The sequence below is a fragment of the Littorina saxatilis genome, linkage group LG6, assembly GCF_037325665.1.
Source record: "Littorina saxatilis isolate snail1 linkage group LG6, US_GU_Lsax_2.0, whole genome shotgun sequence".
Classification (NCBI taxonomy): domain Eukaryota; kingdom Metazoa; phylum Mollusca; class Gastropoda; order Littorinimorpha; family Littorinidae; genus Littorina; species Littorina saxatilis.
Window position 1 is genome coordinate 33,516,969 of NC_090250.1, and position 24,245 is coordinate 33,541,213.

Consider the following 24,245-nt stretch of genomic DNA (forward strand, 5'->3'; position numbering starts at 1 on the left):
CACAAACAAAAAAGTCATAACAGCACAGAAATCACAGAGTAATATTCCAAAATGACGTGTTGGCTCTCTTAGCATCCAGCAACTCTGTCATGCAAGAAAGGTCATACAAAATTAAAACAGAGGCACACACGCACGCACACACTCACTGATGCATGCACACACACACACACATATTAAAAATTTTAGTAATAAATTTTCATTTGATTAATATACTTACCCAACTCACATATAGCAATTAACCCATAGTTCAGTGCTGATACCGCTGTACGCGTCCCCTTAGCAACAAGGAAGACGCCTCTAAAAAAGAGTGACCGAGACCCGTAAGGGTATCCAGGCCAGCCCGTAAGGGAGGCTGCCTTCCATATGCGCGCGCATATGCCGCCATCTTGTCATTCTACACGAAGCCCAACTCACTACTTTTTTAGACCCCCATACCCCCCACAGCGGGGAGGCGGGAGGGAATAAACGATGTGAGTTGGGTAAGTATATTAATCAAATGAAAATTTATTACTAAAATTTTTAATTAAATTACATATCTTACCCAACTCACATATAGCAGATTGCTACTATAGGAGGAGGGTACTTACCAACTTAAGACCGCAGGACCTGCCCTGCAGCCACGAGAGCAGGCAAAGCCGCACTGCCATCTTGCCGCCTTGCAGCAATGTCTCTCAAATAAAAATTGATGAACACGTCCTCAGATTTCCAATAAGCCGCCGCCAGGACCTCTGATAGGCGCCCTGAGCGAAGCACGGCCACAGAAGACGCCCAAGCCCTCGCTTCGTGCGTCCTGGCTGACGTAAGAGGAAGCACCGCCCTGACCTCGCCAGACTGGCGTTGCCACCATCCATAGGCTTGCTTAATGGTCAGTGAAACCCATTTAGTCAAGGTGACCTTCGAAATATCCTTCGCCCGCACAGTGTTGAGGGATATAAACAATAATTTCTGAGTTTCCGAGCGAATCGGCGAAGACCTAGACAGGTAGCTGCTTAACGCCCTGACAGGACAATTTGACAGATCGGGGTCTCCAGGAGCGAGTATATCGCTCAAGGGTGGAATACGAATGCAAGGCGAAGCCTGACCAGGCTTTTGATTTTTAGCGAGAAAATTAGACGTAAATCTCAAAGAGTAGGAGCCATCCCTCTCCAGGGAAATATCTTTAGCGAGACCAGAAAGAGCGTGCACCTCGCTACCCCTCCTAGCCGTGGCAAGCAAGACCAAAAACAGAGTTTTTCTCGTCAAATTAGGTAAACTAGCCAACCGGAGAGGCTCAAAATCCTCCGATGCAAGGAAACGGAGAACCACAAACAGATCCCAGGCAGGGAGCTGTGATCTTGAGAGAGCTGCGTCAAGGGCAGCTCCCTTAAGCACGCTTGAAATGACACCGTCAAGATTGATCTTGCGACCGAGCTGTCTAAGAGTGGAAGAAATCGCAGACCTTCTAACTCGCAGTGAAGAAGGAGAGACCCCCCTACTAGCCAACCAAGAGAGGTGGTTGGCTACCTCCATGGACCTTGGGGAAAGATGTTGAACCTTATTCTCAGAGCACCATTTGGCCCATGCAGCCCAATGAGAAGAGTAAACGGAGCTAGTTGAGTCTCTGTGTGCTTTCTGTACCAGTTTCAGAGTTGTGGCCGAGGCCCCGGCACGACGCAGAGCGATTCTGACAGAATCCAGCCGTGAAGCTGCAACGCTTGCGGATTCTCGTGCGGGACCCCTGACCTGGGCTGTAACAGGTCGCCCCTTCGAACGCCTAGAGGAATGGGTGGGCGCACTGCCAGCCGCAGAAGGTCCGGATACCAGTGCTGGCTGGGCCAAAGAGGAGCAACCAGCACCAGCGCTGGTTTTTCCAGATCCACTTTTCTTACCACCTTCCCTAGCAGGCAAAACGGAGGAAAAGCGTAAGCCTGCAGATTTGTCCAATCCAGATCCAACGCGTTCACCGCCCACGCCAGAGGGTCCGGGAACGGTGAGACGAAAAGGGGAAGCCTGGTGGAGAATCTCGTTGCAAACAGATCTATGCAAGGCTTGTCTACTTGAACCCAAAGACGGTCCAACGCCTGGTGGGAGAGAGTCCATTCTGAATGCAGAACCTTGTCCCCCCGACTGAGGGCATCCGCCAAAACATTGAGCGTGCCCTTCAGGTACTTCGCTGAGAGAAGTATGTTGTGCGAGCTGCACCAAACCAACAGACGGCAAGCGCTCTCCGACAGCTTCTGCGAGCGTGTGCCCCCCTGCCGATTTATGTAAGCGGCCACAGTCGTATTGTCCGTGTGGACTTGAACATGACTGCCCCCCAGAAGCGGCAGGAAAGCCTGTAAACCCAGAGACACAGCCTCCAGCTCCAGCACGTTTATGTGCTGAGGAGCTAGGGAGAGATCCCACAGACCGGAGGCTGTCTGATCGGCCAGATGAGCACCCCAGCCTGTCATGGATGCATCTGTAACTAGAATGTTCTCCGGCGCCGGAGGAACGATCGGAACACCCTGAGAGACCCAGGGGAGCAGCCAAACACTCGTAGTGTCGCTGAACCAACTCCCCAGTCGTATGCGAACATTCCAGCCCTGAGAGGCTTGGTCCCACTGCCTCCTCAAAGCCGCCTGAAACGGCCTCTTGTGGACCCTGCCTAGAGGCACAAGGGGAGCCATCGATTCCATCTGTCCCAGTAGGGAGGACAACTCCCGGGCCGTGGACACACTCTTTCCTTTCAACAAGCGAACCAAGTTCTGAAGCTTGTCCACCCTCTTTTGAGAGGGACGGACTAACCACTCCACCGTATCGAAATCCATGCCCAGGTAAGTGAAGCGTTGGGATGGTTCTAACTCTGACTTCCCTAGATTGACTGTAAAGCCCAGCTGAGCCGCCAGGTCGAGAACCCTCGCAGTCTGAGTTCTGCACATGTACTGGTCCTGATGCAGATTCAACCAATCGTCTAAATACGCCCGTCTGACAAGGGAGCAAAGTTGGCGAACGACCAGCGTGAAGATCCAGGGGGCCAGGGAAAGCCCGAAGGGGAGTGCCCGAAATTGAAACACTTTCTCGCCCCACAGAAAGCGCAGCCATTTCCTGTCTTGAACATGCATGAGCACATGGAAATATGCGTCGGTGAGATCCACCGACGTGGCCCAATCTCCCGGACGCAGAGCTTCCCTTACAGAGAGTGGAGTCTCCATGACAAACTTGACTACCCGTAGGTATTTGTTCAGGGTGGACAGGTCCAAAACAGGCCTCCATGCCCCTGAGGCTTTGGGCACCACGAACAGCCTGCCGTAAAAGCCGAGGGACTCTCGATCTCGAACTTCCTCTATCGCACCCTTCAGGAGTAGGGAAGCCACCTCCGCATGAACGGCTGACTTGGCTTCCGGGTCTACGGGATATCTGAAAGGCGGAGGTATCCTGGACAGAGGTGCCTTCCCCTCTGCCCAGAGGAGACGGAATCCCGAACGCACTATTCCCAAAATCCACCGGCTGGACACCAGGCGTGTCCAGGCGGCCAAGGCCCTGGAGGGGCCACCCGCCGCCACCAAGGCGGGGGTTACTGGGAATAGTGGCTCGGGAGACCCTCATTGGGGGTGAGGCTTGTGCCCCGACCCCCGAGAACCCCCAAAGGAGCCTCTCTTCTGGTAAGGCGCGCCTCGCCCCCTACCCCGAAAAGAGGTGGACTGATTTTGCATCTTGCCCCCCCAGACGAAGAAGGCTGTGCCTTATTCTGAGAGGTAGGCTTGCTCTGAACCTTCTGAAAGCCGTGGTGAGCAATCCTTGCAATAGCCAGATCCCTAGCGTCCTGGGTTTCCTTCTGCAAAGCGTCCAAAGAGGAAGCACCCAGCAGCGACCCTTCCGTAAAAGGAGATACCTTAAGTCTGTCAATGGTACCCCTGTCTCGGATCTTTGAACCCGCCAAAAAGGCAGTTCTGCGGGAATGCACAGCATGCCCGTAAAGCCTGGCTGACAAGCTCAATTGTTCCTGAGAGACCCTGGCAAGCGTCGCCAACAGAGTTGTCACATCCTCCTGGGAGGCGTCGTAACGGAACTCAAACGGGTCTAACGATGAAGCGATAGACCTAGACAAAGAGCGTTGGAGAGAACTAGAGACGGAACCCAACTCGAGCAGAGATCTACCCGTCTCCTCCAAAGCCTGAAGAGCAGACTCCGTGTAAGGGACTATTCTATCCCTGGCATACCCGTCCTCCCGCAGAGAAAGCAGTTCCGGAGTCACCGGTAGAACTGATCTCGGCAAAGCAAAGGAGTCAAGTAGAGCGACGGGACGAACCAACAGTTTAGAGCTCTTTGAGAGCGCAGAACAAGGAACGTGTTGACCCGCTTTAGCCAACCAGGGGCCCACCACCTCCGGAGCCTCCCCATGCTGTGACAACAGCGGAAAGGCATCGGACATAGCTCGACCTTTCGCAAAAACCTTCGACATCTCGACCGCCACAGAGGGGGACTCCCGGAATCGGAACGAACTTTTCGGTTCCTTAGCACTCCTGAAATCCCCTAAGGCAGAAGGAGGATGGACAAACTGAGATTTGTTCACCGCCACCTCCTCCTCGAGATATTTCGAAGCCACTCCAGCCGCCAGAGCCACCGCATCTGGCAGCTGCCGTGGCAAAAAGAATCCAGCACCTTCAGCCTGAGAGGCGGCACCGTCATCCAGGTAGCCTTCGTGCCCTTCCGTGCACTCCGGAGGCTGGTCCCCGTACTGACTAACAGAGTCAAGTCCAGAGCCAGCCATACTACCACCAACTTCCTGCCCCCTGGGCGGAAGCAGATGCCTTTCAACCTGACCACAGTCTACTGACGAGGCGGGAAGAATAGGAACATCTGTTCGCTTGTCAGGGCCCTTAGCACCCACTGACACCCCGACTAAGCGGTGGATATCAGCCAGTGTTTCAGAACTTTCACCTGGGATTAGACCCGAGGCTACTCCCTCAAGACAACGCTCACGTGGAGTACACATACCTTGTGAAGAAGAACGGACACCGGCCGGAGACCCCACGGGAGCCTGAGAGATCCCATCCTGAGACGCATGCACGTCCGCCCTCGTAACAGTAGCAGAGGGAGGCAAACGCACACTGGCCAGCGACGACGTACCCCCGACACCTGCCGGGAGCGCACGTAGCTCCGCCTTAGTTGACGAAACTTCAGCCGCTAAGGCCGAAACCTGAGAGCTTAATGTCAAAAGCAAAGAAGCAAAATCCGCAGATGCAAGCCCAGAACCTACAGGCGAGACATCCCCTACAACATGCTTAACCCCGAGCACGGGCTTCTCCGTAGGCTTAGCCGACGAACCGGAAACTCCGGGCACGCCAACAACAACATCACTACATTTTTTGGATTCTGAACCCGAAAGAGACACGGGCGTATCGCCGTGCGTTTTAGAACTTCTAGAACTTCTAGAACTTTTCCTAACAGGAGAGGGCGAAGCAGCTACATGTTTAGATGTTGACCTCTTCCCGTCCACATTGTCGGCCATGATGAAAACAACTCACAAACAAATTTGGAAAAAATTTTGTAAGTCCGAAAACAAGCCAACAATGCCGCCAAAATTCAGGTAAAAAATGGAAAGATCTCACCTCAACAGCAAATGCGAAGTCCGGAGACAAGAAGACACCAAGGGGAACACAAACCAGGTCTGGAAGACCAAGCAAGTAGGCTGAAACACAGCCGGAGCGTACCAAACACGACCAGCTCCACTGAGCGCTGAGAGTAGAATGACAAGATGGCGGCATATGCGCGCGCATATGGAAGGCAGCCTCCCTTACGGGCTGGCCTGGATACCCTTACGGGTCTCGGTCACTCTTTTTTAGAGGCGTCTTCCTTGTTGCTAAGGGGACGCGTACAGCGGTATCAGCACTGAACTATGGGTTAATTGCTATATGTGAGTTGGGTAAGATATGTAATTTAATACATATATAAACACACACACACATCACACACACATACACGTACACACACACAAACAAACACACACACACAAACTGAATAACTCACTTAAAAACCAGTTGAAACATGACCTCCTCACAGTTCATATCCACCAGGGTGTGAAACAGAGACAGAGACACCAGGTTTAACTGAAACAATGCAACCGTGAAACAGTGAAATGTTTAGTCTGTCTGTGTGTGTGACTGTGTGAATGTGTGTGTGCGCGCGGTTTTCTTTGTTTACTTTGTTGTCTTTTTTAATACACATGTAAAATCATAAACATTGACCCATTCAGAGCAGAAAGTGACCGAAGTCCCAGAAAAGATTCAGTGCAACATTACTGCTGAGTATAAAAAAAAAGCACAAAAAAGCACAGCATGTCAAAGGCGAGATAGACCTACCATGGAGTTTGAACTGATGCGTGTAATGAGGGACTCGAGAATCAGTATCTCATCATGACGCTCTGTCAGCACGAAGCGCAGGAACGCCCGGATCAGATGTGGCTCCGAGATCCGTCGTAGGAACAGATCCAAGTATGCTGTGGCCGTCATCACTTCATCACGAGAGTTCTAAAACAAAACAAAAATAATTCTTTTATTGCACTGCATCATGTTGTCATAATGTTTTTAATAACAACATACACGCCGTATCTTCTTCTAAGTTTAAGAGTACTAAATGTGTCCATGTTATACATTGTTACCAAACATGAGGACTTCCTTCACTGAATAACATGTCACCCTACATTTCCTGAATAAAATATTGTTAACGCAAACTGAATAAATTTGACATGTCAGAGAGAAAAAACAATCAATTTTCTGTGTAAAACAGTCAATTCTGTTCAGCTATCTCGCCTAGCAATGATGCTATGGCATCCTTAGGCGCGCCACATTTATGAAGGTGGCCACACTAGATGCGTTACACCTTAGGAATCTCTGAAGCAGCGCATTGCGTATGGGCTTACATTAAAATCGTTAAGAGCTAGGTGTTGTTTTCTGATGTAAAAAAAAAAGCAGGTTTGATGCTGGTTTTAATGGGTCATTCAACCTAAAACGTCACATTTCAGTAACTGCTCAGCGTCGTTCAGAAGTATTCAGAATTCCGTCAGCATCTGTGATATGTTCTGGGCATATTTACCATGCTAAATAATGTAGAATGTACTACAAAGTATATACATGTATATATGCATGTCAAAATATCACATATCAAAAACATGCATACTTTTCAAAGACACATACACTGCATGCCTAAACATTTGTTTGTTAAATCCAACCTGCTGTTTATTTTAGAAAGTACAGGTGAAAGAAAAAGATGCAAACACCCACACATAAACATGAACGTACACACACACACACACACACACACACACACACACACACACACACACACACACACACACACACACACACACACACAATCACACACAGACACACACACACATGATCTAAACCAGAACCAAAACAATTGCATTGCTTTATAACAGACTGAACCAAAACAAAGCAAAAGAAAAGATGTCCACACAGAATTGCCATATACATCAGAGGTAATTGTTTGTCGCATTGGCAGACTAAAGCTGGTCAGCAGCCTTGCTAGTTGTTTCACCTCGCTTTGAAAAGCTTGCATCAGTGAAAGGGGCTCTTACTCTGCCACAACGCTTGGAAATCCTAACAGAGTTATTTCCAAACATCGTCTTTTCTGTATGGATGTCTTGAGTGCTCTTGATTTTACACCATTCTTTGTACATTATTTTTGGAAAGCCTAGAACTTGTGGTAGTGAATGCCTTAATGGATTTCAGACAGTTTCCACAATATGATATACACAAGAGGAACACATCTGTAAAGGCTCAGTACAGAGATAAAAACAGAATGTCAATATGGAGGCGTCCTGTTCCAACTTATGTTCTACTTAACCCCCTATATACCCTCAATGAAAAAACAAACATAACACATAATAAGAACAATGACATGAAAACTAATACACCAATAATGAAACCACACACTGAGCAAAAGCTGCAAAAACTAAAAAGAAAGCTTCGTACAAAATGTAATGAAAGTCAAACTTTTGAACAAGTCACAAGAACTCAGTGACCAAATCATGCTTTTTTGACATAAGAAAACCAGTGGGGAATACAAAAACGACAACATTGACACTAATTTCAATGTCATTGGTGTAAAACATGCATTACAGAATAACCATGCAAGGTTATGTAAACTCACTGGCCCAAGTTAAGAAACACAAGGAAAACTAGGACATCCTCCATTTGGGATTAGACATATTGGTGTCTTTCTTCTCATGACATGTACATCTATGGCAACACTTGCAGCTTAACTCCAACACCGCCTAAGTGCTGTTCACAAGGCTGAGTTTGAACCAACTTTCAGTAGGTTTCTCCCTGAGTTTTTTCACCTCAACATTTTTGAGAAGATGTTGCCATATGAACAGCTCAAGTGGCTCACTGGTTATCATCCCACTTCTCCTGACTAGGCCTAATAGGCACAACAAAGGCGAGCCAATGGCGAGCACGCACACAGTTTGCTAAATATAGCCTCCAATATAAAGTGCGTCAAAGAAAGTCACTTCAAAATTGACAAGAAAGTTGAGAAAGTTAACAGTATTCTACTCGTGTTTTAAGTTGGGTGACAATGGGGTTAGACTGTTAACATGTTACATGGTCGAGGTCGATAACCCTGATTTGCCTTGCTAACTACTGAGCGACTTCTAGCTGACCAAAGTCAATTGAAATTCAGTTTAAAATCGGCCATGTCTACAGCAACAAACTACAACAAAACCACCCAGCAGTTTCACAACTTCTCAAGCAAAATTAGTAGCTCTGACAACACTGTCAAAACACAAATGAACATACACCTGGCCACCTTCTAAAAAAACCCTCTAAAACAAAACAGATCAGCATGCTGAATGAACAATGGCCATTCAGCCGAGAAAACATGACAAGTGAATCAAAACAAAATGAGCATGACAATGTGTTGTGCTTGGTAAACTTACTAACCATAAACATGGCTGTGTCCAGGAGAGGTATAGGGAGACCAGAGATGTCCTGTCATAGTAAGATAGCAGTCAGATACAGAAGTAAGATACAGTGAGAATATTTGTCATTGTTATACAGTGCTCCACATCATGTCAAATTGGACTTGTTGTGTACTTCCTAATGCCAAACACTTCATAAAATAGTGAAGTAAAGAGAATTAAGTGTATAAATGTTTTTTAGTGAAGGGAGGCATGAACATAATTAATGTTCCTGCTTAGGATGTATGAAGCTTGTCTGCTTTGGATCAAAAACAACAACAAAAATTCTGGAGCTACGCTTAGATGCAGGAAATCATTTGTAAAGACATATTCTGGTTGACAGTTAATTCCATCATTTATTTCAGAGTCATTTACTGTAATGTGTACAGTACATGTACAGCACATAGTAACAAATATTTTACAACTGTTGTTACTCCTTAATTTTTAGGCATGAGTTATAAAGCCCTCTTGTTTTCTGGATGATACTTCTGAACATTTTGAGGATGTGGAACGCTGGTTATATAATAGCAGTGAAAAAGTAAGATAAGTTCTAAAAGACAGTGAGAAAATTGATAACTGATAAGTGATATTCAGTAGTGCACTGAGAAGAAATGCTGGCAGAATGATCAAGTAGAAACTAAAAGACTGAAAAGGTAAAACTTTGCTACTTTTGTGCCTTTTCTATTCACACATTTTACTTAATGTACACTGTACAAGCAACAACTGGCCTTCCAACATTTAAGGCAAAGATATTAGGAAGATATTTTCTTTAAACATATATATGTCAGTATCGAATGGAAACTTCTGTGTATGAGCAGCATCTCAGCACAACAATCCTCAAACAACGCAGAGCTTTACAGTTGGAACAATCATGTCTTTCACAAGAGAAGGCTACCCAAGAACATAACATACAAAATCTATGTACTTCCAACATTATTTGTTGAATGAATCTACTAATTTTAATAACAAACTAAATACAAATAATAAGACAGCATTTGACTGAGCAAAAAATAAACGCACTAAAAAAAAAAAAAAAAACCCATCACCCTCAACCCAAGGAACAATGGATAAAACGGAGAGGCAAAAGTACCAAACCCCCATTCTCAAGTGTTACAATCTTCACAAAAGGTCGGCAACAATCTCCAAAATGTGTGCAAGTTTGGCATTAATCTTTTGTAGTCGCACACAGACAGACATGAACAATCTTCTGATCTTAATAAAAGAGGCCGTCACATGGGGTTGACGCCTGTCTTGTCTTTGACATTAACACACACACACACACACACACACACACACACACACACACACACACACACACACACACACACACACACACAATTTGATAACAAAATAGAGTGGCAGATGGCACAAAGTTGCACCCGTTTAGACAAAAAATTAGGGCACTTATATTATACTTGGCGCCTTCGGACTTCAAATATATCATCAGTATATGTCCCATCTGAATTTGGTTGAGGGTGTCAAATAACACAGTCTTTTTCTCTGGGGCTGAACACTACACGCCAGGGCCCTCATTGCAAAATGTTGAATAAATGTTGCTTTTGTTTTTAGTGAAGTATAACCATTTTAGTCATATCACTGCACAAAATTGTTCTTTTTTTCTCTCCATCAACCAATGCAAATTATTCAAAGTCAGCTCAACCCCTGTACACGTATAACAGATTATTCCTTGTCCCACACACGCAGAGTGCCGTTTCAGCTATACTGTACATACGTACACTGGTCATCCTCTGTCCCATCCATACTGCTGCTCCACATGGACACAGTTAAGCACCTTGGGATTCAGCAAAGCATTTAGCAACCCGGAGCCCAGACAACAGACAAAACATAAGCCGTTATAATCCAGGTAAACCCATAGAGTGAGGAAAGGTGCTGTGCAGCACTTACCTGATGCAGTGCCGGGCCTAGCACAGGAACAAGAAATCCTGTGTAGATGTACTTGATCAGTTGATCTCGCACCAGGGGGTGGGCCACCTGAAGATAATAAATGCACATACAGTGATACCTGAGAGGAGAGAAAACCATTGGGACTATAAAACCCACCTGAAAATAACAAATGCACATACAGTGATACCAGAGAGGAGAGAAACCCATTGGGACTATAGAATCCACCTGAAAATAACAAATGCACATACAGTGATACCTGTGGGAACAGAAAACCCTTGAGATTATGAAATCCATCTTAAAATAACAAATGCACATCCAGTGGTACCTGTGGGGAGTGAAAACCCTTGGGACTATGAAACCCGTCTAGAAATAAAAAATGCACATACAGTGGTACTTGTTGGGAGAGAAAACCATTGGGACTATAGAATCCACCTGAAAATAACAAATGCACATACAGTGGTACCTGTGGGAACAGAAAACCATTGAGATTATGAAATCCATCTTAAAAAACAAATGCACATACAGTGGTACCTGTGGGGAGTGAAAACCCTTGGGACTATGAAACCCATCTAGAAATAAACAAGTCGCGTAAGGCGAAAATACAACATTTAGTCAAGTAGCTGTCGAACTCACAGAATGAAACTGAACGCAATGCAACGCAGCAAGACCGTATACTCGTAGCATCGTCAGTCCACCGCGCACGGCAAAGGCAGTGAAATTGACAAGAAGAGCGGGGTAGTACTTGCGCTGAGAAGGATAGCACGCTTTTCTGTACCTCTCTTCGTTTTAACTTTCTGAGCGTGTTTTTAATCCAAACATATCATATCTATATGTTTTTGGAATCAGGAACCAACAAGGAATAAGATGAAGGTGTTTTTAAATGGAAAATTTCTAAAGTAAATTTTCATTTCATTAATATACTTACCCGAATCACATATATAGCAGTTGACACCGTCTGGTATGCTAAGGTACTGAAAGCGCTACCCATCTTTAAAGTAATTAAAGGGAAGCAACCCCACACCAAAAAAGCTGGAACTAGCATATGGTAGTGAGCTACCCCCTGGGAGTTACCTCCCATTAGCTACTTCCCATCCCACGCACGTGGCTACTTCATTCCGGCTCAGAGAAAAACCGAAACAAACAGCGGGGCAGGCGGGAGGGACTTCGATATGTGATTCGGGTAAGTATATTAATGAAATGAAAATTTACTTTAGAAATTTTCCATTAAATTACATATTCTTACTCCGAATCACATATATAGCAGATAACATCAACATGGCGGTGGGCAAGAAATAAATCAAACTCACCATCACATTCTGGACAGGAACTGGCCGGCTGCTATAAGGGCAGGTAGACCGCGAGATCCATCCTGTCTGAGTGCAGCCACGTCTCGAAGATAGTAATTAATGAAAATATCTTCTGAGCGCCAGTAAGCCGTCGAGAGCACCTCGTCAAGCCGTTGCGAGCGAAGGACGGCCAAAGATGAAGACCACGCCCTAGTCTCATGGGCTCTGGCCGAGACCAGGGGAAAGGCAGGCTGAGCCCCCCCCCCACTTGTGTGACACCAACTGTAGGCTTGCCGAATAAGGGACGACACCCACCGGGCCAACGTAACTCTTGAAACGTCTTTCTCCCTTGAAGTGAGAAGAGAGATAAACAATAGCTTTTGTGAGGAGGAACGAACCGGCTGAGTCCGAGCCAAATACAGACGTAAGGCCCTAACTGGACAGTTGACCGAATCAGGGTCATCCGGAGCCAACGCGTTGGTCAAGGCCTTGACGCGAACCAACGGAGAGGCCTGCCCCGGAGCCTGATTCTTGGCCAGGAAGTCGGGACGGAAACGAAGAGATACTGAGCCGTCCGACTCGAACAAAATGTCACCTGGCAGACCCGACAGAGCGTGGACCTCGCTACCCCGTCGGGCCGTAGCCAAAAGAACCAGAAAAAGAGTCTTGCGAGTGAGATTGTAGAGACTCGACTCGCTCAAAGGCTCAAATTCCGCGGACCGCAAGAACGCTAAAACAAGGAACAGGTCCCACTTAGGAGCGGGCAAACGAGACCGGACCTCCTTGAGAGCAGCGCCCTTAATGACAGCAGCGATCACCCCCCCCACTTGAACAGATCGGCCGATCTGCTTGAGAGTAGCAGAGATCGCAGAGCGCCGGACCCTCATAGAGGAGACGGAGGCACCCTGCGAAAACATAAACGAGAGGTGGTTGGCGACCTGCATAGAGCGAGGAGCCACTGCAACCACCCCTTTAGCGGAACACCAGGAGGCCCAGGCCCTCCAGTGCGAGGCGTATACGGACGAGGTGGAAGCCCTATGGGAGCTGCCCACCAAGTCCAGCGTCGGAGAAGACGCACCAGAGCGCCTCAGTGAGTCCCGAACAACATCCACACGTGAAGCTTCAGAAGACTGGGCTCCTCGTGTGGAATGCCTGTTCGGGGCTGCACTAATTCCCCTCTTCGCAGAGAGAGAGGAATGGGAGGACCTTGGGCGAGCCGAAGCAGGTCTGGGAACCAGTCCTGCGACGGCCAGAGGGGCGCGACCAGAAGTAGAAGGGCCGGCCCCTCCAGCTCCGCCTTTCGAATTACTCGGCCGAGTAATGGGAAAGGCGGAAAGGCGTACGCCTCCAGACCCGTCCAGGGAATGTCCAGAGCGTTCACTCGCCAAGCCTGAGGGTCCGGGAATGGCGAGACGAACACCGGGAGCCTCTTCGAGAACCTGGTGGCAAACAGGTCGACGAGAGGCTTTGGGACTTGGGTCCAAAGGCGAAGCAGTGCCCCGTGAGTGACTGTCCACTCGGACTGAAGCACCCTGCCGGAGCGACTGAGAGCGTCCGCCAGAGTGTTCAGCCTCCCTGGAAGGTACCTGGCGGAGATCGAGATGCGGTGTTGGTAACACCACCTCAAGACCTCGCAGGTCCTGTCCGAGAGAGACGGGGACCGCGAGCCTCCCTGCTTGTTGATATAAGCTGCCACTGTCGTGTTGTCTGTAAACAGACGAACATGCTTGGCCTGCAGGGAGGGCAGAAACCGGGTGAGAGCTAGAGCTACTGCTTCTAGTTCCAGCCGGTTGATATGCCACTGGCTCTGTTCCACCGACCACAGACCTGACACCGTGTGTAGGTCCGTGTGAGCCCCCCACCCCAGCAAGGACGCGTCCGTGAACAGGTCCAAGTCCGGGGGAGGCAAGGCAATCGGAACCCCTCTGCACACCCACTCCGTGTCCAACCACGGGAGGGTGGTAGACTGGAACCATCCCTGGAGAGGGACGAGGACGTTCCAATCCACCCGAGTCGAGCCCACAAACGGCTTCAGAGCTGCCTGAAAAGGACGCTTGTGTACCCGACCCAGAGGGACCAACAGAGCCATGGATTCCATCTGTCCCAAGATGGAGGCAAGAGAGCGAAGGGGCGCCTGCAGGAGGGGCAAAGTCGAGCGTATCTGAGCTTGGAGCTTGTCCACCCTCTTTTGAGAGGGGCGGACAGTCCAAGCGACCGTGTCGAAGGACATCCCCAAGTAGGTGAACGTCTGCGACGGGGTCAGCTCCGACTTTGACGCGTTGATCGAGAACCCCAACGAGTGGGCTTCCCGAAGAACCGTCTGGGTATGCTGCGTGCAGCCTGCCTGGGACTGGTTCAGAACGAGCCAGTCGTCCAGGTAAACCCGCAGGCGGATACCCTGAGACCTCACCAGAGCGCCCAGCTGTCGGACCACCATGGTAAAAATCCATGGTGCGAGCGACAAACCGAAAGGGAGGGCGCGGAACTGGTAGACCTGCTCGTCCCACCGGAAACGAAGCCATTTCCGGTCGGACGGATGCACCAGGATGTGAAAGTATGCATCTGTCAGGTCTATGGAGGTCGCCCAATCTCCTGGGCGGAGAGAGTCTCTGACCTTGGCGGGCGTCTCCATCTTGAACTTTATCTCTCTCAAGAAAGTATTGAGAAAAGATAAGTCCAAGACCGGACGCCACGCCCCTGAAGCTTTGGGCACGGCGAAAAGGCGCCCGTAAAATCCCAGGGAGCTTTGGTCCAGGACCCTCTCCACTGCCCCCTTCTGCACCAGGGAGGCAACTTCCGTTTGCAGAACGGATCTTGCCTCCTGAGAGCAGGGGGGCTTGAAGCGTGGCGGATGTCGGGAAAGAGGAGCCTTCTCCTCCCGCCATAAGAGACGGAAGCCCGATCTCACAACTCCCACTATCCATTGGCTGTCTACTGAGACCATCCAATGGGTGAGTGCCCGGGAGAGGCCCCCCGCCATCACCAAAGTGGAGGGCGGGGGGGGGGTGAGACCGGGGGCGCTTCATTGGGGGTGAGGCTTGCTGTTAGAGCCGCCACGCCCCCTTCCCGACACTGTCTTCTTCTTGCCACCTCGAGAGCTCTGCTGAGCAGGCCTCTTTTGAGCAGGCTTGGGCTTGGAACTCGGCTGAGACTTCCCCTGCTGGGAAGGCTTAGCCTGCTTCGCGCCCTGTAGAGCCATGTCCAGGAACTGAGCGTCCTTGTTGGACTGAATCTCTGCCTGCCGAGCGACAAGCGCCATGTGGCCGAGCAGCGATCCCTCTACAACCGGAGACACACGTAGTGTGTCTCTGGTAGCCTGATCGGCAAACTGAGAGTTGGCAAGAAACAACTCCCTCCTTGTCAAGACCGCATGCGCGTATTGCAAAGAGGAGAGACGAGTCTGTTCCTCATTGACCTTCGCCAGGGCCGTAAGCAGGGAGGAGACATCATCCGCATTTTGCTCCTCACTGAGGGAAAAAGGGACAAGAGAGTCGGTCAACGACCGAGACAGTGCCCGCACCAGCGTCTCGGAGATGGAAGCCAGCTCCAAGAGCTGACGACCGATCTCCTCCAGGGAGATAAGAGTACCCTCCCGCACTGGCACAACCGAGTCAGACTTGACTGGTTTGACAAGCAAAGCCTGCAGCTCCTGCGTCACCGGTAAGATGGCACGCGGGAGAGCAAAGGAAGTGGTGAGGTTGCGGCTACGGACAGGGAAAGCAATCCTCTTCTGTGCAGAATGCACAAAGGAAGAGGACTGCCCTTCATCCGCAAGCCAACCACGAGCCCGTTCCGGAACCGGCCCAAAAGGTGCCAGAAGAGGGAACGGCTCAACCGGAATACCACTGCTCCGTTTGTTCGGGTGCACCAGAACTTGGGACAGGTGGTATGAGACAGACGGAGATTCCACAAACCGGAAGGAGGAAGCGTCATCCTTATCCGGCAGGAAGTCTGCCATAGCTGAAGGCGCCGCCGAAACGGAAGTAGCGGACGTCGCTACACCTTCTGCAAAATACCGCGAAGTCACCTCGGCTGCAGAGTCAAGAATGGACTTGAGCTGAGAGGAAAACACAGTACGGGTGTCTTCGCTGACCACTGACTGCAGTTCAGACTGATCCATCAGCGAAGAACGACCGTAGTCATCAACCACAGTGGCTGAAGGGTACTCTGGATGACCGGAAACCGGAAACCTGTACCCACGAACATCGTCCTGGTTTAAACCCTGCCCAGTAGGGAGAGGGTAAACCGGAACACCGTCCGAGAACGCCGGATGTGGTTGGGCGGAAGTCAAAACCTCAGCAGAGGAAAGAGACGACCGTCCGTGCTGAAGCACCGGAAGTGCAAAAGCATCACGCTGTTGTTCCCTCTCCGCCATCCAAGAGGAAGTGGACGGTAGAGGGACAGCGTGTCCGGCCGAAGCCGGAAATGCAGACACCATAACCGCCGGGGGCGGAAGCGGTGAATGCACGAACTGCGGCCGGAAGCCGTGAAGCCCGTAGGCCAGCTCATGATCCATCCCATCGCGGCTGGCATTGCGAGCAAGCGTGGGGGGACCTATGCTTCCGGCGGGAGCCGGAAGCGCAGTAACCGTAAACGGTCGCCGCTGCTGGCTAACAGAGTCCTGCTCTACAAGAGGAGGCCTGCCGCCAGCCGAAAGCAGGGAGTGACCCTGCGCACACGAACCGTTGCCCGCACGGGGCTGTCCAGGCGCTTCACGAGAGCAAGAGGACCGGTTCAACTTACTTGTAACGTCTCCACCCGAGACAGGAAGTTGAGGAGCGGAAACAGAAGAAACCTTCCCGGAAGAGAGGGACTGAGTGTCCCCCCCCGAAACCGGAACGGCAGCGCTAACTGGAGTAGACGAGCGCTGCATCTCTGTCTGTACCAGAGAGCGAATCTCCGGGATAAGAGTCTGCAAGAGAGAGGACACAATCGTCCCCTGGTCCGACGCCGACAAAGCAGAGGGCGCAGAAACAACAGTAGAACTAGCACAAACGGGGGTGCTAGAAAGCGGAGGTGAAATAGGCACTGACAAAATTGTGTTGCGTGCAGCGTCTGACACCAATACAACAGGCTTAGAGCTAGAGGACTTGGGCTTAATCTTGCCCTTAATGTCTCCTTTACCCTTACGTTTATCCTGGTCTGCCATGCTGACCAACAACAAACAAGAAACAAGCGAAAAAATTTCACAGAAAAAGTTACTGAAAACGAAAGTCCTAACGGACAGCTAAGCAGTAACTACAGCAAAATAAAAACGAACCAAGCTTGCAACACACAATGCACAAGCGTCAGTGAACACGCCACAAAATACAAGCCAGCAAAGCTAACTGTAAACAAAATGGCGAAAGCACAACAGGTTACTGACGAACAATGTCCAAAGGACAACAGACAGCAACCAACGCACAAGTTCGAAAACAGAAAAATACAGAACGAGCTCACCAAAACAGGCGCCCGCACGGGAGACAAGATGAGTTACGTGGCCGGCAGGTGAACGAAACAGCACAAGGCAGCCACAGTAGCGCACAGAAAATTCAATGACCTCTCACCAGGACAGCTGAAGTCGGAATGAAGTAGCCACGTGCGTGGGATGGGAAGTAGCTAATGGGAGGTAACTCCCAGGGGGTAGCTCACTACCATATGCTAGTTCCAGCTTTTTTGGTGTGGGGTTGCTTCCCTTTAATTACTTTAAAGATGGGTAGCGCTTTCAGTACCTTAGCATACCAGACGGTGTCAACTGCTATATATGTGATTCGGAGTAAGAATATGTAATTTAATTGATTTGGACAATTTAATTTTGATAATAATTTTTATATTTTTAATTTTCAGAGCTTGTTTTTAATCAAAATATAACATATTTATATATTTTTGGAATCAGAAAATGATAAAGAATAAGATGTACGTAAATTTGGATCGTTTTATAAAAAAAATATTTTTTTTACAATTTTCAGATTTTTAATGACCAAACTCACTCATTAGTTTTTAAGCCACCAAGCTGAAATGCAATACCAAACCCCGGCCTTCGTCGAAGATTACTTGACCAAAATTTCAACCAATTTGGTTGAAAAATGAGAGCGACGTGACAGTGCCGCCTCAACTTTCACGAAAAGCCGGATATGATGTCATCAAAAACATTTATCAAAAAAATGAAAAAAACGTATGGGGATTTCATACCCAGGAACTCTCATGTCAAATTTCATAAAGATCGGTCCAGTAGTTTAGTCTGAATCGCTCTACACACACACACAGACAGACAGACAGACAGACACACACACACACATACACCACGACCCTCGTCTCGATTCCCCCTTCTACGTTAAAATATTTAGTCAAAACTTGACTAAATATAAAAATGCACATACAGTGGTACTTGTTGGGAGAAAAAACCACTGGGACTATGAAATCCCCCTGAAAATAGCAAATGCACAAGCAGTGGTACCTGTGTGGAGTGAAAACCCTTCGGACTATGAATCCCACCTGAAAATAACAGATGCTACCTTTAGGGAGAGAAACCCCTTGGGACTTTGCAACCCACCCAGTGCACATACATGTACAATGGTACCTGTAAGGTGAGGACACCCTTGGGATCAGACCTTGTCCCAAAATAATAGGTTGCCTCTCATGACAAGCATACCTTAGTCAGTTAATAGATTTACAGACAACTGTGTCAATTTGAAGAAAATGTCCATTCTTTGGATGTGTCCTCTAATCAGATAGGACTTTTATTACAGGTACCCCTGTGACTCATGTTGAAAGGGTTTGCAAATTGAAATCATTCATTGTGAAGAAAGGGAATACTTGCGTTTCTTCAGCTTTACTGGGGGGAGACTGGGGACAGTCTCAGCCACTCGGATTAACCCACAGGCGAGACAGCCATAAACATGTCACATAAAATGGACATAATGTTCATGTTCCATCACATGACAAGACTAAATGAACTCGGTCGCCTCCACATTCACAGCTGAATAAATCTTGAGTCACCAGTCCTTAAAAACACAAATCAAAAACCTTTGCAGGTATGGCAATTCATTTGTTTCTTTTCTGCTACTGGTCAGAACAAAGGCTAAATAAATGTACTGAGACTTTTCGCAAAGCCTAAACTTTCTAGGATTCATGAGAAAAGAGAAAAGGAATACAAACAAGTCGCGTAAGGCGAAAATACAATATTTAGTCAAGTAGCTGTCGAACTCACAGAATGAAACTGAACGCAATGCCATTTTTCAGCAAGACCGTATACTCGTAGCATCGTCAGTCCACCGCTCATGGCAAAGGCAGTGAAATTGACAAGAAGAGCGGGGTAGTAGTTGCGCTAAGAAGGATAGCACGCTTTTCTGTCCCTCTCTTTGTTTTAACTTTCTGAGCGTGTTTTTAATCCTAACATATCATATCTATATGTTTTTGGAATCAGGAACCGACAAGGAATAAGATGAAAGTGTTTTTAAATTATAAAGAGACCAAAAAGCAATGTACTCACGTTAAAATGACGAACACGGAACGAATAACGGCGACGTTTCGACCTAAGGGTCTTCTTCAGGCACAAAAACACAAAAGTACACACACAAAAAAGAAGAAGAAAGACGATAGAACAAATAAAGAGGAGAACAACTGACAAAACAACTGCACTGCACAAACCGACAAATGACAAAGACAGAGAAGCAAGGGAAGCTACTCGAGGAGAATGAAAAGCGGCAGTTTTGAGGTCTGTAGACCAAACAAAATGTGGGGGGGGGGGGGGGGGGGGGTGCGTGAAAGGGAACGAAAGAGGAGACTCGCGTACCCGTGCGGACACACACACACACACACACACACACACACACACACACATACACACAAGGTGAAACAGCGGGGGGAAGGTTGAGATGAATGAATTAACGGCGAATGTTAATTCCATCGGGGCAGGTAGTGCCAAGGGATGATATGATTGTCGCCAGATTTATATCGGAGAAACCGCGCGCACCCTTGAGGTGCGTTTCTCCGAGCATCTGGCTGACATCCGTCATTCCCGCAATAGGCCAGTATCCCTTCACTTCACCGCCGCTGGTCACTCACTTGATCATGTCAGAGTCATGGCTCTGTGGCAAGTACGTGGCGACTCCTTCGAGCGCAAACTCAGGGAGTCCCACATCATATCATCCCTTGGCACTACCTGCCCCGATGGAATTAACATTCGCCGTTAATTCATTCATCTCAACCTTCCCCCCGCTGTTCCACCTTGTGTGTATGTGTGTGTGTGTGTGTGTGTGTGTGTGTGTGTGTGTGTGTGTCCGCACGGGTACGCGAGTCTCCTCTTTCGTTCCCTTTCACGCACCCCCCCCCCCCACATTTTGTTTGGTCTACAGACCTCAAAACTGCCGCTTTTCATTCTCCTCGAGTAGCTTCCCTTGCTTCTCTGTCTTTGTCATTTGTCGGTTTGTGCAGTGCAGTTGTTTTGTCAGTTGTTCTCCTCTTTATTTGTTCTATCGTCTTTCTTCTTCTTTTTTGTGTGTGTACTTTTGTGTTTTTGTGCCTGAAGAAGACCCTTAGGTCGAAACGTCGCCGTTATTCGTTCCGTGTTCGTCATTTTAACGTGAGTACATTGCTTTTTGGTCTCTTTATTGTTCCCTCTCACATGCAGTCGCCATTGTTTAATAAATGTTTTTAAATTGATTTGGACAATTTAATTTTGATAATAATTTTTATATATTTAATTTTCAGAGCTTGTTTTTAATCCGAATATAACATATTTATATGTTTTTGGAATCAGCAAATGATGGAGAATAAGATAAACGTAAATTTGGATCGTTTTATAAATTTTTATTTTTTTTTACAATTTTCAGATTTTTAATGACCAAAGTCATTAATTAATTTTTAAGCCACCAAGCTGAAATGCAATACCGAAGTCCGGGCTTTGTCGAAGATTACTTGACCAAAATTTCAACCAATTTGGTTGAAAAATGAGGGCGTGACAGTGCCGCCTCAACTTTCACGAAAAGCCGGATATGACATCAAAGACATTTATCAAAAAAATGAAAAAAAACGTTCGGGGATTTCATACCCAGGAACTCGCAAAGCGCATGTCAAATTTCATAAAGATCGGTCCAGTAGTTTAGTCTGAATCGCTCTACACACACACACAGACACACACACACACACACGCACACATGCACATACACCACGACCCTCGTTTCGATTCCCCCTCGATGTTAAAATATTTAGTCAAAACTTGACTAAATATAAAAAGGAGACTAGAGAACTGACAATACAACAAAATGTAAAAATCAATCACTGACAAGAGTCATTAAAAAAACTCTGTCTCAACTTACGGTTTGTTTGTTTGTTTGTTTGTTTGTTTGCTTAACGCCCAGCCGACCACGAAGGGCCATATCAGGGCGGTGCTGCTTTGACATAACGTGCGCCACACACAAGACAGAAGTCGCAGCACAGGCTTCATGTCTCACCCAGTCACATTATTCTGACACCGGACCAACCAGTCCTAGCACTAACCCCATAATGCCAGACGCCAGACGGAGCAGCCACTAGATTGCCAATTTTAAAGTCTTAGGTATGACCCGGCCGGGGTTCGAACCCACGACCTCCCTATCACGGGGCGGACGCCTTACCACTAGGCCAACCGTGCCGGTTCTCAACTTACGGTCCCCATATACACACATACAGACACACAGAAAGAGAACACATTAACTCACACACACAACACACACACAAACCTGCACAACAGCGTTGCAAAACTCCAGCGAGTTGAGAAACATCTGCAAGTCCACAATCCTCTGGCAGTCGCTTTCCGTCAGTGCGTACCAATCGTCTGAGGGTGGCGTGATCTTCCTGGGCAAGGAAGAGTACAGTCCGCTCAGCCCTGTCGCCAACACCTGTACAAATAAAGACTAAGATTGGTCATTTTTATCATTCTTATTGTCTCCAACGGTTTCCAGAAGGCCTTAACCCTGGGAAGAGCGAGTATGCAGCATCAGTGTCCTGCTATCTGTTTCACTTCTGCCTGAGTGTTTTTGAAGCCCCAAGACCTCTCACTGTGAAGTTGGGAACATTATTGTGCGAGTTCATGCACACAGGCGTGTTCAGGTACCGACAAGAGAGTCTGTACTGAAAACTGACTCTGGAAAATACATTTCTCTTCAACCCAGGGATCAAACCAACAGTGGAAACAACAAACTATTAAGCCAGTCTGAGCTAAAACAGGAGAGGCAATAACCAGCTGTGATAACCACTGACTAGCTTAATTCCACGCCAAAGTCAAAATCAACTCACAGGACAGAAGTCAGAATTGTCAGCGATGTAGTGACCAATGTGCGGGTGGACGGCGGACAGGGTCATGAGCAGCAGCAGAGCGTCCCTGGCTCGCTGACCGATAGGGCCCTCCTGGTGAATGTAGGGAATCAACAGGGAGAAAATAAGGAACTTGGCAGGACCGTGATCAGCCTCAGTGCTAAAGAAACTCTCCAGAATCACCGTTTCCTGGGAGATGCAGGTACAGATCTGGTGCAGCACCAGCACCAGCCGGAACTGCAACTCCTCAGAGCTTGAACCGGGTGGACGTGGCTCGGCACAGGCCATGAGGAGCCGGAGCAAAGGGCGGATAACTTGGCGGTGGATGAGGAGGAGTTGCCTGCTCTGTGAGATGAGGAGCTCGTAGACGCGGAGTTGCTCCATGCACAGCTTGTCCTGGTGGTCGCGCTGACCGCTGCACCAGTTGCAGAACGTCTCCAGCACCTGAAAGTACCAAGGCTCTGCTGAGAATCTATGTGACAAGCCAATAGACGATGTTGGGAAATAACTCTGTCGGGTTTGTGTGGGTTGGAAAAGAGTGAATACCCTTGCTTTTACTCAGACAAATAAACCAGACATGCTAGTGATTGGCCCGTGGATTGTTTGTCTCAGCAAAAGCATGGGTATTCACAAGCAATACAAACCTAAAGAGTTATTTCCGGACTTTGTCTATTACTAGTATTAGTAACCAGGCTAGTTTACTTCTGCCACAAAAGGCCATCCTCTTTGTAAGCTTCCAAGTTTGAGTGTATTCTCACCTTCCATCGACACTCTCCAAGACTAGACCAAGCTTTTTTTACTTCCTTCCACCTCCTACCTAAAATGTGTCTACCCCCCCCCCCCCCCCCCATAACTATTGCATTGATCCGCCGATGCCCCCCTCTCATTCTATTTTGTCAGTTTTGTTTGCCACCCATAGGTCTTGCAAATGTTTTGTGTATTTTATTAAATAAATCAGTCATTAGCCTATGCTGATTTTGGAACGTTAGCGTACTAAAGGTATCAGATTTTTGACGACTTAGGTTTACCTCTTTCTCCAGCAAGAAGTGGAGAATGGGGCCTGGCATTCCATCGATCCCCTCCTCTCCCACCAGCAGTGTCATCATCTGCTCGAAGTTGTGAACCACTGTCTCCACATCGTCGTTGGAACATGTCTTCTTGCTGCCCGCACCGATCACGTTCAGTGCTTGCTGCCAGTGGTTCTTGAAAACCTGTTCACAAAAACGACACAAATTGGCATCTTGATTTTGAGTGGGATAATAATAAAGAGCTAAAATGCTAAAGAGTCAAGACAGCAGGAAACTATTCAAGGACAAAAAAGCTTTTGTCATACTTGTGTGAAACCTATTGTCATTTTGCTTCCGACTATCTTGACTTTCAAGAAGCAACATCCGAAGCTAAGTAGCCTTTTGTCATTTTTGCATTCCATCATCTTGAATTTTATTGTTTCAAGATGAAGAAGCAATATCTGAAGCTAATTAATCACTCCTTCATTATTATTTTCCTGTTCTATCTTGTTCATCCACTTTAATGATCGAATTAGACAGAGGTTCTAGTAAATGTTTTATTTAACACAGCCAACAACAAAAAATGCTCTGCTTACTTATATTATAAATGCAACTTGTGCTGATGTATAGCAAACTTAAACACTGCATCACTGCATCAAGTACACATGGAACATTGCATGGTTCTACGTTTGTCTCAATTAAACTTGAATATATCACACTTACATCATACATTTTCCCTTGTACACCGGATGCGAGGAGAGCTCTCAACAAAATCCAAACTTCCTCATTTCTAAATGTACTTCCTCATGTAAAAAACAAGGCATGCTT

The 24,245-nt window shown here is 47.8% G+C and overlaps 1 protein-coding gene across 4 annotated transcripts in view; it reads right to left on the reverse strand.

Moving 5' to 3' along the window:
• The window catches only part of LOC138969058 (FHF complex subunit HOOK-interacting protein 1B-like), a 54,224-nt gene that overhangs the window by 17,211 nt on the left and 12,768 nt on the right, over positions 1–24,245 (reverse strand). For 3 of the 4 annotated variants that reach the window (XM_070341762.1, XM_070341761.1, XM_070341759.1), the window contains exons 3-9: positions 23,439–23,621; positions 22,393–22,854; positions 21,837–21,995; positions 10,850–10,936; positions 8,928–8,975; positions 6,324–6,491; positions 5,992–6,071 (exon numbers count right to left, since the gene is read on the reverse strand). In XM_070341762.1, coding sequence (XP_070197863.1) covers positions 5,992–6,071; positions 6,324–6,491; positions 8,928–8,975; positions 10,850–10,936; positions 21,837–21,995; positions 22,393–22,854; positions 23,439–23,621 — 1,187 coding nt within the window. The remainder of the gene's footprint in view (positions 1–5,991; positions 6,072–6,323; positions 6,492–8,927; positions 8,976–10,849; positions 10,937–21,836; positions 21,996–22,392; positions 22,855–23,438; positions 23,622–24,245) is intronic. The other variant, XM_070341760.1, reaches the window with a different exon arrangement.